Below are 17,349 nucleotides of genomic sequence, written 5' to 3'. Positions count from 1 at the left end.
TGGGGCGGAGGGAAAATAAATGGTGTCCAAGATAAAAGGTCCAAGAAATTATTTGTCTTGTTGTCACGTCTTGACTGCAATGGGCAGGGGCCGGCGGGCAGGCGGGGGGCATCATCCCAGAAAAGCCTAGGCTGGCAGTCCCACAGTGCATACACAGGACCCCGGTCCCAGGCCCATGCCTTGGCCACCCACAGCCCCAGCTCCCCTGCCCAAGGCCGGGGCCCGGGACACCTCCCACCCAAATCCTGGCCTAAGAAGGCAAGAACCCATGGGGCAAGGTCAGTATTTGCTCAGTGCCTCTCCCAAGATCCACTCCAAGCTCTAGGAAATTAGAGTCCTGTTTCTCTTACTGCTGAGGGTCTTTGTGGGCAGGGGGCCTGGGGAGGGAAGGGGGTCAGGGTGTCTCATTCCTCCCAGCCCCCTTGCAGAGGCAGCATGAGGCGAGTGATGGTTCCCAAACATCTCAGAGGAGGGCTGGACAGTTCCGGGGTCAAGGGCAGGTCAAAGGGACCATAGCCCAAGGTGCTAAGAGCGAGCGCTCCCATTCCTCACAGGTGTTCAAGCTCAAGCTCGCAGAACACACACCCATTTGCACACAGGAGCACCCACCCTCACCCCAGGCCGATTTCCAGCACCACCGGCAGCACCCAAATAACATTCCCTAGAGACTCCCCGCTCTCCAAGCACCTGAACCTGGGGCTGGTGAAGCAAGGCCACGGGGAGCAGCTACCCACGACCACTGGCATTTGCCGGCAAAAGCACTTTTGATTCACAGCTTCAGTTAGTGCCCCACAAAGGCTCTCAGGGGATACACTACTTACTGCAGCTCCATTTTACAGATGAGGAACCTGAAGGCCAGAAAGGCTCGGTGCCAGGTGCAAGATACACAGCCGGGACGCGGCAGAGCTGGGATCTGAACCTGAGGTCTCAGAGGGGCCCAGTTAGGGGGGCGGGGCCGGCACCTACCATACTTGTCCCCGTCCTCGCCGCGGGCACTGATCCTGCGGCCCAGGACCTGGATGTGCTTCCCGCTGGTCCGGCTGTAGAGCTGGTACAGCCGCAGCTGCTTACGGCTCACATCGTCCCGAGCCCGCGTCTGGTTCTCCACGTGGATGCGGAAGTCCACGTTCTCCTCGGCCGCCAGCACCTGGGCAGGGAAAGGGGCATCAGTGATCTACCTGGGAGGTCCTAGGTCCCCTGCAGATAGGAGCTGCATTCACAGCAAAGAGCCAGAGCCCCTGTGTGCTGGCTCTGTATGAGGCCTTGGCCCAGACTCATACCTGCCCTGTTACCACCCCTGTTTCACAGATGAGGCAACCAAGTCTCGGAGAGGTGAGGCAAGTTGACCAAGGGGGCCCAGCCAGGAAGTGGCAAAGCTAAGAATCAGGCCTAGGTCTACGGGACAACCACACTTGCCATCTTTCCACCACAGCACCAAGTTAAAGGAAGCAACATGGAGCATTTGACCTTGGCCACACCGACTCCTTCCCAGTAAAACGGCAGAGCGGAGCCCCGACCCCGACCACATTCCAGGGTGGCCATGAGGATAAAGCGAGCAAGTGGGGAGTAAAATACCAACATGGACACGGAGATGGGAGAAGTGTGGTGGGCATATCACTGTCGTTTGGGTGCACGGCCGGGAAGGACAGAGGGTGACAAGTCACCCTGGGAAGGAATGGGCCAAAATCCACTGTCACTCGTCCCCAGGAGCCGGGGACTCTCCTCTCCATGTCCAGAGAGTCCTCATGCTCACCCACACTCGCCCAGCATCTGCCCACACCACTGGCCGCTCTTGGAGAAGACTTCATTTTGCACCTCCCACCAAAAGTCCCCGTATCCCCAGAGGTTTAGTTCATGTCTGACCACATCCTCCAGGAAGCGGCCTCTGGCTATGCCGACATACAACTCTCCAGTCTCACTTCCTGAACATGGCCTCTCACCTGGACAACTTGCAGCCACCTCCTCGCCAGTATCCTGTTCCCATTCTTGCCCCCTGGTAGTCTGTCTTCCACCAAACCCAGTCACTTAGTATAATCCTCCCTCTTCACACTCTCCAGAACTTCCATCACATCTCGACAAAGGTCCCCACCACGGCCTCAAGGTCCTTCATGATGAGCCCCCCCCCCCACCTTCATCTTTTACCACTCCCTCACCACCAGTTACACTGGCTGCCTTATTACGTTGCTGAGGATTCCAAACACAAAACATACCTGCCTCGGGGCCTTTGCACATGCTTTTTCCTTGGTTTCAATATTCTTTCCCAGATTTATACATTCTGGCCCCTTTACTTCATTAGGGTCTCTGCTCAGTGTCACATCCTGAGACAGGCCTTCTTTGACTGTTTCTCTGAAGCAGCCCCCACTCCTCTGTCACTCTCCATCTCTCTATCATGCTTTGTTTTTTTCTTTCTAACACTGACCAACCTGACATGACTTCTATTTATCTGGTTTTTGTCTGGCTCCCCCTGACTAGGCTGACAGCACCATGAAAGCTGGGGCTGTCTCTTTCTTGCTTGTTGCTATATCCCTAGCACGTAGCATGGTAGAAACTCAAATATTTATTGAATGCATGGATGAATAAACAAATGAACATTGAAAAGATGTGGGGTTCTGGCATTCCATTTAGTATTAAATTAGGTTTTCCTATGCTTTCCTTTCCTAAATGTACATCTGCCCCATTCCATCTGAACTGAATTATTCTTGAAGCCCGGACAGTGTTCTCGGTTTGTTCTGTGTGCCCATGAGGTCTGACACGATGTTAGGCATGCAGAACCCCATTCCCATGACAGTATGGCCCCACTCAGCCCAGGGCAGGGCTCCAGGGACCAGGGCTGCCCAAGCAACTGTCTCACCTCTCAACTGTGAGCTCCCAAGGGCAGGAACTGTGTTTTCCTCATCGCACGCCCCGTGCCCGGCCCAGGGTCTCTGTCCCCAAGCTGACTTACACATGTCCTCCGACGCTGGCCTGGGCCCCACAAGCAATTCAGCAGGACCACAGTATTTAACCTTCACTATCATCCTCGGGGTGGAAGTATCATCCCACATTACAGGTGAGGAAACTGAGGCCCCAAAGCTAAACTGACAAGGTCACACAGTACAGGCAACGGCAGAGTAAGCCCCAGTTATGGCCCCAAAGCCCTTCATTCAGCCCCACTTGGCTGGGCCCCACTTGCCCCTCCGGCACGATCGGGAGGAGGTCCCAGATTCGAAACCCAGGGGTGCGCCACTCACTAGCTAAGAGACCCCAGGCAAGTCACTAACCCCTCTGTACTTCAGTTTCCTCACATAGAAAACGAGAGGGATGACAGTGACACCCACGTCACGGGCTGCCCTGCAGATGAAACATGGAAGTCTTAGAACAGGGCCTAGCACAGAGTATGCTCTCAGTAGGTGTGAGTGAGGGAACCCAAGGGGCATTAAGAGGCTCACCGTGAATCCTCTCCGGAAACACCCTCAGATCACACTCCTCGTCCCTACACGCAGGGCACTTCTCCTCGCAAATCACACTTTGGGAAGATGCTATTGCTTCCGGTCCTTCCAGACACCCCTGCAGCATGGGGATGCTTACCACCTCCATTTAACAGATGTAGAAACTGAGGCTTTGAGCCACACGGCCAGTGGTGCAAGGCCCACCAAGGGTGCACGCCCTTTACTTCCTCTATTCTCCGTGGCCAGCCGCTGTCACCATTCACAGCCAGGCTCTGACGCCTGGGACCCACCCCCTTCCATATCCTGATGCTCAGGGAGGGAAAAGCTCCATCGGCCCCTGAGGTTCACACCTGGTGGGCGCATGTCCTCAAGACCCCCCCCACCCACGGCCCTCGACCTTCCTGGTATGACTTCCTGAGGTAGCCTGGCCCTGTCCCCTCCCCCAAGGGCAGGCCTCCAGACTCCTTCCCTGTCCTCCAACTCTCCTCCTGCTCACAGGAGACCTTATCGACCAAAGGTCAAACCAATCTCCTTACCCTGGGTCCCCAAGGGGAGCTGCCCTGCCCCAGAAGCCAGCCTCCCATTAACGATTTTCTCCCTGGCCCACTGGACAGAGGCAGTGTGGGTGACCCAGGGTCAGCAGGGGCTATCCGGTGGCCCTTCTCCAGGATGTGGGGGGAACAATCCATCTTGCCCAGCTTCCACCATTTAAGCCACGTTCTGTGGTCACATTCTTCCCAAGGGAGGTAGCAGGGGTGGGCCTCTGACACATACACAGAGTCCATCCTTCTGAAAAGGCAGTGAGGCTCCTGGGCTTCCTGAGCAAGACCTCTGGGGAGCCCCAGGCCTTTGCACAGGTCAGGCCCTCTGCCCAGGGTACCCTGCCCCCTCTGCCCAGCTGACACCTGCCCTCAGGTGCCTCCTCTGGAAGCCTTTTCTGCTCCCCATCCTCCAGCTGGGTTAGGGCCTCTGGGCACTACAGTAATGGCTTAGTGTCCCCAGAGTTTAGCCTGTCCAGCTCATCCGGGGGTCTCCAGCTCTGGCCCCAGGAGGTTGCCTGGCCGATGTGTGCTAAATGACTGTGGTGAGGATGAGGGAAACCTAGAGGCCAAAATCAGCCCCACCACTTACTACCCAGACAAGCAGAATGCCCAACAGAGTGGTGGCAAGGGGCGTCTGCAAAGCTGTCAGCTGCTAGGCTTTCCTAGGCACTTCCTTCCAGGCACTGTGCTCCGAAGCCCTCTGTGGTACCTGCTACAATTCCCTCAGCCACTCTTGGAGGTGGGCACCAGGTAGAGCTCGCTTTGCAAAGGTCACTGGACTTCTGAGGCATCTCTCCAGGGCCACGGAGCCAGAATGCGGACAAGTGGGGCTCCTGCATCTGCCTCGGGACCAATCTCTCCCTCCTCCTCTCCTGCTCATGGGGTAGCAGGCCACTTGGCCCCGGTGCCTAAGAGGGGGCCTGCCTTCCAGGCCTTTCCTAGAATAGTCAGAGCGGCTGTCTGCTGGCTAACGCCCCTCCAGGTGCCCAGTCGTCTGGGCTGTTGAAGAGCTGCACAGTGAACAAAACCAGACTGGCACAACTCTCACAAGGTGAGCAGGGCTGGCACAGACAGGATGTGTCCTTAGGCACAGGAAGGCACCTTCTGTCATTCTGCCTTCCCCCCACCCCAAATTACCTTTTGGGTCGAAGCAGCTTTTCCCACAGCAGGATGGCATATAGAGGGGTCCCCATGCAGCCCAAGACTCCCAATTACCACCCCCCTGCCAGCCCCTTCCATGCCCTGAGAGCTGGGGCTCTGGTGAAAATATTCACTCCCCCATCCAGGAATTGCACAGAGGCAACAATGGGCTGACAGGTTCACATCTCCCCGCGCCGGGGTCCACCTAGGTCCCAGGCCTGGCACAGACAAGGTGTCTGGTGGGACAGAGCCCCCAGCCTTCGGCCTGGCCTGCAGTGGAGCCCAGCTCTCTAAACGCACAAGGCGAGTTCGGTTCCTACCCCACACTCTGCCTGGCTCCCCACCGCCCACAGCACCCACTTGGGGGCCTTTACAGTCTAGCCTCTCCTACCTTCCGAGCCTCCTCTCTCAGGCACCTGGGGTGAACCTTCCATGGGGTGATCTCAGTGCCAGCTTCCAAACATCAACCCAGGTCCCCTCCTTCTGGCGCATCCGTCAGCCACGACTGCTCCCACTGGCTGAAGATCTCGGCCTCATGGACCCACTCATGCTCTGAAGACACATGTGGGGGCTTCCTATATCTCCCCACCTTCCACAGACATGGTCACACATCACTTATGTACACACGCAGCACGAGTGAGCACACACCACATGTAGTCAACAACAAAATGACTCGCACTAACTGACGTCTGGGGTCACCTGGCTCCACCCTGAATCACCACTCGGTTTGGTATCTTTTTTTTTTTTTTTTTAAGTTTATTTCTTTGGCGGGGGAAGGGGCAAAGAGAAAGGGAGAGAGAGAGAATCCCAAGCAGGCTCCTCACCGCAGAGCCTGACACAGGGCTTTAACTTACAAACCGTGAGTCACAACCTGAGCTGCGACCAAGAGTCAGACGCTTAACTGTCCGAGCCATCCAGGCGCCCCAGTTTGATTTCTTTAACCCCTCAGTTTTCTCACTAGCAGAATGGGGATTGTTCGTAATATCTATCTCAGGAGCGCCTGGGTGGCTCAGTTGGTTGAATGTCCAACTTCAGCTCAGGTCACGGTCTCCCAGTTCCTGGGTTCGAGCCCCGCATCGGGCTTACCACTGTCAGCACAGAGCCTGCTTCAGATCCTCTGCCCTCCTCATTCTCTCGCTCTCTCTGCCACTCCCCTGCTTGCGTGCATGCTCTTTCTCTCTCTCAAAAATAAACACTAAAAAAAATCTATCTCAGAGAAAAAGACAACACAGCCACAACTTTTTTCTTGTTCTTTTTTCTTGTATTTTGTTTTCTGAACAGCCACACCACGACTTACTGAGTGCTTCCCTCTGTGCTAAGAATCACTTGAGGTAAACTATCTTATGTGATTCCCAGGGCGGGCCTATGAGTTCTATAATTATCGTACCCACTTTACAGATGAGGGAACTGAGGCTTAGAGAGGTTACATCGCTTGTCCAAAGACACTCACTACTGAGAAAAGGAATCCAGATTCAAATCCATCTCAGTCTAGAGCTCAAGCTCTCCACCCCTTCACCCTTCACTCTCTCCTCTCTCCACCCCCGCCTCTACCTCTATTCAGGATGGCAACTGGTTCTGGCCACAAGCCATGGCTGGGGCAGGGATTGGAGCAGGGATTAAACATGAAAGGCTCAAGGCCTTGAGCTCACTCCCCCTACTCAAGAGGAGGATGGGGTCACACTGCCCCCTCCCGCCCAGGTCCCCATCCTTGAGGCCTCATACAATCCATGCCCCTGTCTCCAGGCAGCCTGCCCAGAAAGGGAGGGTCTCCCCGTCCCAGGAGGGGCAGCCCACAGACTTCCGGCCACATTCCACCACCGCCTGCCTCCTCCTCCAGCAGCAATGTTGCCAGCCCTGCTGAGGGCGTTCAGAGTTTCTCCAAAGTCTCAATTCCCCCCTCCAGGAGTGGTCTCGGGTAAAGTCAGCCCTGCTCTCCGTCCCAAAATGCAGCTCCCCACAAACTCTTCCTAGAGAGCGGGCCTGGACTCAGGCCCAGGAGTGGCTGCCAGCCCCAGTGCTCTGTGGCTTCTTATTATTCGTGAGGGAGAAACTAACACTGGCTCCCACTTGCTAGGTACTTGCTTTGTGCCGGGGCCTGAGCTAAGCACTTTGCAAGCAAGGTCTCCTTCCTCCTCACACAATCTGGGCTGGTCAGAATGATTCCCGTCCCTGTGACAAAGGGAGACACAGACGGGCCAAGGGACTCATCCACGTTGTACACAAAACGACAGAGCCAAGATCTGAATCCATCTCTGGTTCTAGAGCCCATGGATTTTCCCCAGCCGGCATCTGTAGGCAGAAAAGGGAGGAGGAAGGTGGAGCCCACCTCTGGATCTGAGTTTGGCTCAGGTTCACGCTCCCACCACCCCCTTCAGCCCCAGGCTTTCCCCCTCTATCCCGTCACAGTCCCTACACCCAACCCAGCCAGAACGGTGATGTTGGTGATGTGGTAAAGGGCCCTTCCCCACCCCCAGTCTGTCCATTAAGCTCCCAGGGCTACCAAGGTATTGATTGGCAGGGCTGAGCCATCAGCATGGGAGGGAGGTGCTGCCACCCAAGGTGGCTGACTAGAAGCCCCTCTCCCCACACATCAACCTTCTCCATACAGATCGTCAATACGAGTACCTCTGGTGGTCAACCCTGGAGCCAGCTTGGGGAAGGAGGCAGGACCCCTAAAGACCCACATCCCCTTCTTTTATTTATTTTCCCCTCTCCTTCAAACCCTGTTTCACTTCCCTGTCCCTTAAAGCATGTGGGTGGGGAGAGTGGTCATGCATACCGACCAGAAACAAGCCCTTTATTCTGGCATTCAATGCCTACCATGGCCTTTTACATCACCCCTCTTCCTAAACTTGGTGCTCCAACAGGCTTAGAGTCCCCTGGGCATATCAGGCTGTTCCCTGTTTCCATCTAGAGATATTCCATGTGCCTGCAATGGCTTTTACACACACACACACACACACACACACACACACACACACACACACACTCATTCACTCACACATGTACACACAGGTTCACACCATCTTCACCTGCCTTATTCTTAATCTAAGATTCAAACAGGGCATCTTCTCTGGCCAGATCCTCTTCCCCCAGTCTGGTTTCATGGCCCTTCACCAGGGTACCCATGGCACCCTGGAGCCCATGTCCCCCTGCACAGACCCCTCTGATTTCTCTCAAGTCCCCAAGGGCTGGGACAGGTCCTGAGTCTCCTTGCCCCATGCCTGGTGCCAGAAGGGACCTGCCCTAGAGAAGCTATGGCCCCTCCACTCACTTACTCAACATTTATCCTGCATGCCAGGTCTGTGCGATGTGCCGTAGGGCCCTCGGGATGGGTCCAGCCTCCCTTGACTTCCAGGAACAGGCCTCTAGACACACCAACGTCAAATGCCCAGCTGCAGCGCGTATTACTTAACATTTACAGTGATCCAGGTGCTGTGCCCCCGGGTGGATCACAATTCACCCTCGCAGCAACCCCAAGAGGGAGGTTCTACCCTGACACCCACAACAAAGATGAGCCACCGTGAGGCCGAGCAATTTGCTCAATCTGAGACTACCAAGGGGCCAAGGCGGGGTGTGATCTGGTGGGCCAGATCCAGAGCCTGAGCTCCTATGCATCCCTGTGAGCCTCACGGAGAACACACTGGGGCCTGTGACAGTGACAAAGTGCAAGGAGGTTCCAAGGCAGAGGCGGAATGGGGATGAGGGAGGTAAATAAAGCTGCCCAAAGCATCAGCCCAAAGTCTCTTCACAGGGAACACTTTGAGGAAAAAACTGAAGCCTTGGATGCCTTCTTGGCATTCTCTTTAAAACCCAGTCCAAGGCCACCCAGGCAGCGGATGTCCCATAAATGTTTGCTGATTGCTACTGAGGCACAGCACCATAACTGAGTACCTACTGCATACTTGGCCCAAGACATGATTCCAATTACACCTTTGGGGAGTGGTATTATCATCCCTATATCTCCTGTGATGAGGAGGCAGAGACTCAGAGAGGTTAAGGATCTTGCCCAAGGCCACACAGCCTGGGAGTGGTGCAATGAGGATTAAATGCAGGCCTAAGTCCAAAGCCTGTGCTCTCAACTTGGACAAGAGGAGCCTGGAAGTCACCGGACGCAAGGAGTATGTCCCTCCTAGCCTTGCCCAGCACCCTGCAGCACGGTACCCACCTAACGCACACACAGAGCATGTAACTGATTTAACGAGTACCGTTACACATTGTTGAGTGCCAGCTAGCTACTCTGTGTGCATTAGCCCATTTAGTCCCCACAATAACCCTTAAGAACTAGGTATCTCTCACTGCCCCCGCTTTACAGATGGGGAAAACCGAGGTGCAAATTGTTGAAGGTTAAGAAATTTGCCCAGCAGCACACGATTCAAACCGAGGTCTCTCCTGTGCCAAAGCCCATGTGTTTAAACTCCACGGAAGTCATCTAGCTCACGTCACTGATACCCAGGTGGGTAAACTGAGGCCCAGGGAGGGAGGCCATTCAGTGAGCCAGTGACAAATCCAGGACTGATCCCAGGGGTCCTGAGAGTGTTTCTGCTCTGTGGCCCACGGGAGGCTTGTCCTTGGCCCCATCTTCGGCACTGGAGCATTTTAAATGGCTCATGGGCGTGACGCCATTTAGATGTCAGAGCAATGAACAAACACCTCCCAGCCCCTACCAGCAAGCCTGATTAAAGCCTGAGGGGCCCGCTGACCCACCAACGTTTCAGAACAAGTCCCCAGACTCAGGCCCAAAGTGGAGACAGCAGGCCTCTGCCCTTTCTGAGGCCCGGTGGCCATCGCCCAGCCCAGGCCACCCTGACAAGGCCCTTAGCACTACCGCTGTATCCCTGGCATACGGGGTCCCTGTATCCCTGGCAGTGTTCTGCCAGTCTGCGAGTGGGGGCAACTGCACCCAGTAAGAAATGCGGAGCACACAGAGGTGAACCAGAAAGTCCCCGCCCTCAGAAAGGAAACAATCCACATCTCCCCTCTCCTGGCCACCAGGAGGAGACAGTGCCCTGGGGAAGGGGAGCTTACCACCCTGACAGGGGCGTGGGGGCCAGGGAGCCCTCCCCAAACAAGAGGCATTAGGGCTAGAGCCCTGGACAGAGGACCAGGCTCCACACTGGCCCCTGCTCTCACCCTTAGGAAGCAGGGACCACTTTGTTGGTTGTTTTCTTCCCATTCTACACATGCCAAAGCTGAGACCTGAGAGGTTAAGAAACTTGCCGAGGTCATACAGCAAAGGTAAGGCAGTGCGACAACAGGGAGCCAGTCTAGCGGACTCCAGAGCCCTTAGGCTGCCGTTTAATAAGGCTGGGGCCCAGAGCCAGGTGACCCAGAGTCGAAGCCAGCTCTGCCTCTGTCCTGCTCAGTGGACAGAGGCAGGTTATTTCATGCTTCTGGGCCGCACTTCCTTGTCTGTAGAATTCCCTAGTGCCAGGCTGGTTGTGAGGCTTAGCCTCCGTGATGTGAGAAAGTGCCTGCCTGTCACATGGCGACCCTTTCAGTCCAGAACATTCCAGGAAAATCAGGGTCTGCAGACTCTGAGTCAGATGCCTTCCATCGGAGACACCTACCCGGGCTCTGACCATCTGGTACGACGGAGACCCATCAGGAGAATCCCAAGGGAATCTCTCACTGAGGAACCCTAGATGCCTCTTGGAACTCTCCTTTCCCACCAGTATTCTTTCTGAATAATTTTGGTATTCTTTCTGAAAAAGTCTGTCTGGTGTCGGGGAAAGCATACAGAATCTTGAATCCAGAGTCTTGACTCTTGGCATTGGCCTTGAACAAATCCCCTTCCCACTCTTTGCCTCAATTTCTCCAACTGTCAAGTAGAAATGCTACCCCTCCTACTTCAGGAAGAAGAATGGTAGGAAGAAGGAAACGAGCTTCCTGATGCAAGAGTCTTAGAGTTTTCCTGGGCTGGATATGCCAGCCTCCCTGCACTTCTCAGGAGGCAGGATTAAAGGAACTCAGGTTTATCTGGCACTCTCCCCTCTAGCCTGGGTGCATCTTGAGGCCAGAAACTGACTTGGGTTGTTCCCAGGGCTGGCAAGAAGCAGGTTTCCAGCAAGTGTTTGTTGAATGAATACCTGACCGGATGGACAGAGGGATGACGTTGCTGCCTTAAGAAATCAAATGCGCTACCCAATAGGATAGCTTCCCATCATCCTCACATCCCAAAGGACTCTGTCTCTGGCTTTCCTATTGTAGCCAACTAGAAGAAAGGTTCAAATCCTCACTGAGGAAGCCAGGTGTGGGGGGTGGTCAGGCCAAGAGGGGGCGTGGAAGGAAACTTCAAAACTTGAACACATCATGCGGTGAGGGAGGAAGTGGAGCTCTGGGAGTGACAAGGGCTGGGTGGCAGAAACCCCCCTTCCCAGGCTTGCCTCAAGCCTGGCCTGTCTGGGGAAGGCCAGGACCTAGCCGAGCCTGGCGGTAGGAACAATGTCAGGCAGGTGCCGGCCAAGCTGCGTGAAAAGCCCAGCCCGGTGTCATTGTCAGCGCTCAGCCAAGTGCAGAAAAGCAATTTACTGGTCACGCCGCCTGCTCCCCTCGGAAATTTTTAAAATTCTTCCGATTTGAGCTATCCGTGGCGTCCCAAGTTGTATGGAGAAGGGATTTTATTAAATTCCCAGCTTCCCGCTTCCTGGGGTGGCCAGCAGGGGGGAGGGGGCAGGGCGGGGCTCACCACATGGTTGGTTGGGGGGGAGCGAGGGGGAGGGCAGTGTCTGGCATTGACTGTGCTGTCTCGAAAATGTGGCTAGAGATGGGGGCTGATGACTGATGGCTGGGGAGAAGGGAGGAGCCCAGAAACTCTAATGCTAAGACTGGAGCAGTCCCCCAAAACATAGAGGTGGGGGAAGGGAAGGGCATAGGTGTGTCCATTTCCCAGCAGAACAACATACTCTCCTGGGTAGGTGAGAGTTTCCAAACCCTTCTCCACACTTAGCATGTATCACTTCAGCCTCGAAGCCACCCATCTCCCAAATGATGAAGCTAACACTCACAGGGGTCTACAAAGGAGGAAGGAGGAAGCTGGGACTTGGGTCCAGTATGCCAGATTGTAAAGCCCTGAGCCCTTCCCACCATGCAGGAAGGCCTCCCCTGGCCCCAAGGGAGCTCTCGCCACCCCTGCTAAGTGCACCCCGCCAGCGAAGTAGCTGCTCTCCCAACACCGCCTCAGCAGGCAGCGGACCTCAGCTCCCAGCAACTACCACTCCCACCCCTCATCTCTACCTCTCATGGCCACTCCACCTTTGTCCCTAAAAGCATGAGTGGGGACATAAACCTGCCGTTTCTTTATTGTTTGGGAATCATAGGTGCTTTTGAAAATCCATGGAGAGCTGAGAGTCCTCTCGAAGATGTGAGCGCATCTGAGCACCATTTTGGTGCAACGTTTCAGGGGCCTGCCTCCTCCATAAGCCCGTCCTTACATACTCTCTGGGTGCATGGACCATGGGTTAACTACATCAGCCTGATGGCAGTTCGGATGGGGAAAGGCTGCCAAGAAAGGAAGAGGGAAGAGAGCGGGGAGAGGAGGCGCCATCACCTGCTTGAAGCCCGAACCCAGGTGTCCCACCCAGCTCTTTCCTAAGAAGCTAGCTCTAGCTCTGGCCAGGAGGTGGAGGTGGGATGCAGAGTCCAGGTTCCCTCCCTCACGCTTCCCCAGAGAATACAAAGACCATACTGCAAACCCTCCTGGGCCCTGTTTTAAGGACCAAGGGGCAGCCAGCACCAGGAGGGCAACCAAGTCCACAGCCATTCCCTGCCTCCAATGCCCATTTCATCACGGCCGCATTCCCGGGTGCAGCACTTAGGGAAAAGAGCTCCCATCCAGGTAAGACAAACAGATCCCCTGGAGTGACCCTGGGACCTGCCCTCTGCTTGGAGACTCAGCTGTAAACCAGGCAGGCCACGCCTGGCACTGGCTCTCTGACACCAGCCATTCCCACCCCTGCCCCCGCCATCATAGGGTCACATCTGCTTTGGCAAACAGCCAGTTTTAAGTTACTGACTCCAGTTATATTGATTCAAGGAGTCACTGGGGACCCCGGCCTGACTAACAGGAGAAGAGAACCCATCAGTCTGTCTGTCCGTCCACCCATCCATCCATCCATCCTTATAGCCCCCCGCCCCAATTAGCTGCCCCAAGCTGTCCCTGACGCTGAGTCCTCTCCCAGGAGTGGAAGGCGAGGTAAGCAGACCCGCCACCACACCAAACACTGAGAGAGGCTGCTTGAGTCTCAGCAGCACTCAACACTCACAACACTCCTTATGCCGTAAAACTGGGAGAGCCACCATTTTCCCTGCTCGAGGGTCTTTTGGGGCACCTCTGGAACCCCAAAAGCTAAAACCTGAGCATCTTCTCTAACCCTGCAGACACCTGCCTTCAACCCAGGGGGTAAGGGGCAGATAATCTCTTTTGGCCCCTATCCAGCTCCTCCTAGGGCCCCTCCCTTGCAGCTCTAAGTGGGTGGGGGGCTAGGGCAGCTGGCACTTCCTATTCCCTTTCCCTTTGCCGCCCCCCCCCCCCCCCCATGCGGGGGCGGCCCTGGTCTGGTTCGGAGGGGGGCTGAAGTCGCCCCCCCCTTCCCAGTTTTTCTTCTCCCCCCCCCCCCCCCCCGCTTTTCCTTCATTTCCAGGGCTTTGGAAGCCAGCGCGTTCCAACTGTCTGCGTGCCAAGACCTTCCCGAGTCTGAAAGCTGCTGAAGTAACAGATCAGATTTTAGCAAGTGCTTTCCAGGCTGAGCGCCAAGCCCTCTTCTGATTCACAGGGAGCGAGCAAGCGAGCGGGGAGCAAGGCGGGGAACAAGCCGAGGGCCACACCACCTTGGGCAAGGGTGTACAGAACGTGGCCAGTTCCGTAGCGGCTTCCAGGGCAATGGCCCCTCAGTCCAATAGCCCGTCTCTGCTACCTCTCACCGAGTCTCCTAGCGCTCGCTCGCGTGCTCTCTCTCTCTCTCCCTCTCTCTCTCCTGCAAACGCCTTTGAAACCACAGAGTAATTTACAACTGAAGCTTTCTCCCTGGACTCAAAATCCATTCGGCTGAAAGGAGCTTTTTTGTTTGGAAGAGTGAGCGGAGATATTAAGGGACGGTTGGCAGGAAAAATGCCCAGGTCCCAACTCCTCGCCGATTGTGGGCAGGGGGGCTTGAAGCAGGGCACATTGCAGCGGGTGAGTCCGCTGGTTCCGGGGATCTCTTCCCAGCCGAGGCCGACAGGGGCCGCGCCAGTCTGAGCCCTGCAGCACAGCCCCTTGCCCTTGGCTGGTCCCCCGCCGGCGCAGGGCGCGCGCGGAGCCGCCCTTTGGCGCCCTGGGAACAGGTGCACTGGGCTCGGCGCCCAGTATGGGTGGGGCACAAGGAGGGGGCGCGGCCCGGGGAAGGGGGGTCGACCTGTACCGAGAGGCAGGGGCAGGGGGAGGTCAGAGTCAGGATCCCACATACCTGTACCTGGAAGCACAACAGCAGGAAGTGTAAACACCTGCGGGAGAGAGATGGAGAGGTGGTCAGTGGGACTTGAAGGAGGGGGGCGCACGGACAGACAGACCGATACGCAGGCGGAAAGTCAGACGAACGGCCGGGCGGGCAGACAGAGTCACAGGCACACGGACAGACGGCAAGGCAGGGTAGGCAGCCCCGCGCGCGGGCGCTTACAGGCAAGTGCAGGCGGAGGGCGCTGAATACATCGCTGGGCGGGGGGGAGGCGGCGGCTCCTAGCCCAGCCTGCACATGTCCGCTCCGCGCGGCCGGGACCGGGCGCCTCCGCCGCCGCCGCCGCCGCCGCCGCCGCTGCTGCTGCTCCCTCCTCGCCGGCTGCTGCTGCTGCAGACTCTGCTGCTCCGGGGCGCTCCGCGGCGCGCCCTGCGGCATCAGCGCCCCGCGCGGCTCCTCCCGAGCGCTGCGCCCTCCGGGCTGGCGCGGGGGCTACGGGGTGGCCGCCGCTGTGCAAGAGGCGCCCGGCTGGTGCGGGGAAGCTTGCTCACTGCTAGCCGTCCGTCTGTCCGGGCGTCTGCGGGAGGCTGGCTGCTCGGTTCACTCCGGGGGCAGCATGCGCGGCGGGGCTGGAAGCTGGGGCGCGCTCTCCGGCCAGGGCCCGGGGCGGTGCGGGGCCAGAGGTCAGCGCTCCAGGGCCGGGGCGCGCGGCTGCAGCAGGAACGCGTCACGGCCGCACCGTCTGGGCGCCCGCCGGCTCATGTCTCCTCCTCCGCGTCTCTCCGGCCGTGCGCATCGCCGCCTCCCACCACTGGCGGCGGCCGGGGCGTTTTCTACGCGCGGGCGGCGAGGGGGCGGGGGGCCGGGGGCGGGCCCGGGCCCGAGTCGGCACAATGAGGATGCGGGGCCCGGGGGCTCCCCCCTCGGGGCGCGGCCGGACGGGCGCTCAGCTCGGCTGGGTGCGCCGCGCCCACATCAAAGGCGGCCCAGCCTGCTTGCCTGCCTGCCGCGGCCTCTCCACTGCCTCCGCCTTCTCCTGGCGGCTCCGGGTTGGAGGGAGGCGCTCAGACTCTCGGCGACAGGACCGGCGAGGGGCAGAGCCCGCGAGGCTGGAGCTGGTGAGCGCTGGAAGCCGTCGGAGCTCTGCGCCCGGACGCAATGACCCGCGCCGCGGCGCAAATGCTGCCGGAATTGGGAAGGCTGCGGTCCCCAAGAACGCAGTTAGGTGCGGGGCGTCCTCACTCGCCCACATTCGCTACTAGCACTCACTCACACCCTTTAGCGCAGGAGTGGGGAGCCAGGAGGGGGCGGGTCAGGCCCAGCCCCCGGGGCGGCACCGCTTAAGAGGGTTCGTTTTTACCCGCCCTGTGAGTCCACGCAGGAACGTGGCGTGCCCCAGATGCCTACTCGGATGGCTGGCACTCTTAAGTGAGACCCCTTCGTATCTCTCCGTCCTTGCCCCTGCGGGAAAGGGGTCTCCAGGACTTCTCTCCCCCTCAACCCCTTCCAGGACTCTCGGGTCGCTTCTCCCGCTCCCAGCTGGGCTCCCGGGTAGACAAGCCTGCTTTGGAAACGCGCGGCTGCCACCTAGCGGCACTGAAGCGTCGCTGCAATCCCGCCCAAGAAGGCTACAGGAAGCAACCAGCAGGACTCTGGTCAGCGACCACTCCAGGCCCTCCTCCCGCCACCTGGCTGAGACTTGCTTCCGTTTGCACACTAAGCGAATTTAGTCCCTTTTTAACCAGGTCAACAAGGAGAACATCTCTTCTCACCGCCTCTCCCCGCTTCAGAGGCGTCACTCCCGTCCTTCCCACAAACTTCAGAATTGTAGGTGTTCTTGTCATGTGCAACTGCCTCACTCTCTAGTGAAGTTTCTAGTGGCAGGCTTCCTGATGCTAAGGGAAAGAGGTCATAGTGGGAAGGACACTGAAGAACAAACTCAAAAAGCAAAATTCAGAAATCCATGCTATCTGGCTAGATCCCTCCTGTGTCCTTGGCGGCAGCTGACAGCCTTCATTTCACTAGAGCATAAACTGAAGTAGCTGCTGTCAAACAGCGCTATTTCTCAGTTACGGAATACGAAATTTCAACTGTTCCAAGTATCAGTCCAAGCTGTTTTAAGTTCCTTTTAAAGCTGAGGCTCGTAAACAGGCCGCCTCTATTTCAGCATTGGACACAAGAGCAGAAAACTTTTTGAAAACTGGGTACTGGGTGATGGAAAAGGTCCCTGTGTAAAGCACTGGACTCAATTTAGACATTCTCATTGCAAGGACTGATCTTGCTATATACTATTATTAGTTACTTTTAAATGGAATGCGTATATAACTATGTTCTACGTAAAATGCTTGCAACTTTTTCCAATGTTCAGATAAAGTGTGTCTTTCAACTGCACAAATATCACCCAAGTTAAGGCTGACCCAAAAGGTCCAGTCAAGAGAACAGTCCTGAATAAGAGCATCAACTCAAAAGTCAGAAATCCTGGATTTGAATATTGCCTCCAACATTTACTTATAAATTCCAGCAAGTAACAGTCTGAGACTCTGCTTCATCTACAAACTATGGCTAAGAACAGTAACAACCCAAGAGTTGTTTCCAGTTACTGAATGAGGTCATTCAGAGTCTGGCACATAATGAAGGCTCCAATGGTTTTAGCTGTTATTAGTAATTGTAATTATGATTCTCAGATTTTCACTTATGATTTCATGAAGTAGGTAGTATCATTCTCAACTTACAGTTGAAGAGGTGTCTAACCAGAAGGTCGGGACTCCAAATTTACACCTCAAATCTAGTTTTCATACTTTTCTT

The 17,349-nt window shown here is 56.5% G+C and overlaps 1 protein-coding gene across 1 annotated transcript in view; it reads right to left on the bottom strand.

The window, feature by feature from the left end:
* FGF18 (fibroblast growth factor 18) overlaps positions 1-15,798 on the bottom strand; it is a 33,236-nt gene extending 17,438 nt beyond the window's left edge. Inside the window, exons 1-3 of the mRNA XM_040444874.1 lie at positions 14,767-15,798; positions 14,557-14,593; positions 967-1,147 (exon numbers count right to left, since the gene is read on the bottom strand). Of these exons, the coding sequence (XP_040300808.1) occupies positions 967-1,147; positions 14,557-14,593; positions 14,767-14,798 (250 nt within the window). The 5' untranslated portion in view covers positions 14,799-15,798. The remainder of the gene's footprint in view (positions 1-966; positions 1,148-14,556; positions 14,594-14,766) is intronic.
* Positions 15,799-17,349: the final 1,551 nt, after the last annotated feature.

The sequence above is a fragment of the Herpailurus yagouaroundi genome, unplaced genomic scaffold (genome assembly GCF_014898765.1).
Source record: "Herpailurus yagouaroundi ecotype Mexico unplaced genomic scaffold, PumYag 29, whole genome shotgun sequence".
Taxonomy (NCBI): domain Eukaryota; kingdom Metazoa; phylum Chordata; class Mammalia; order Carnivora; family Felidae; genus Herpailurus; species Herpailurus yagouaroundi.
This window is presented reverse-complemented; position numbering and strand designations above follow the sequence as displayed.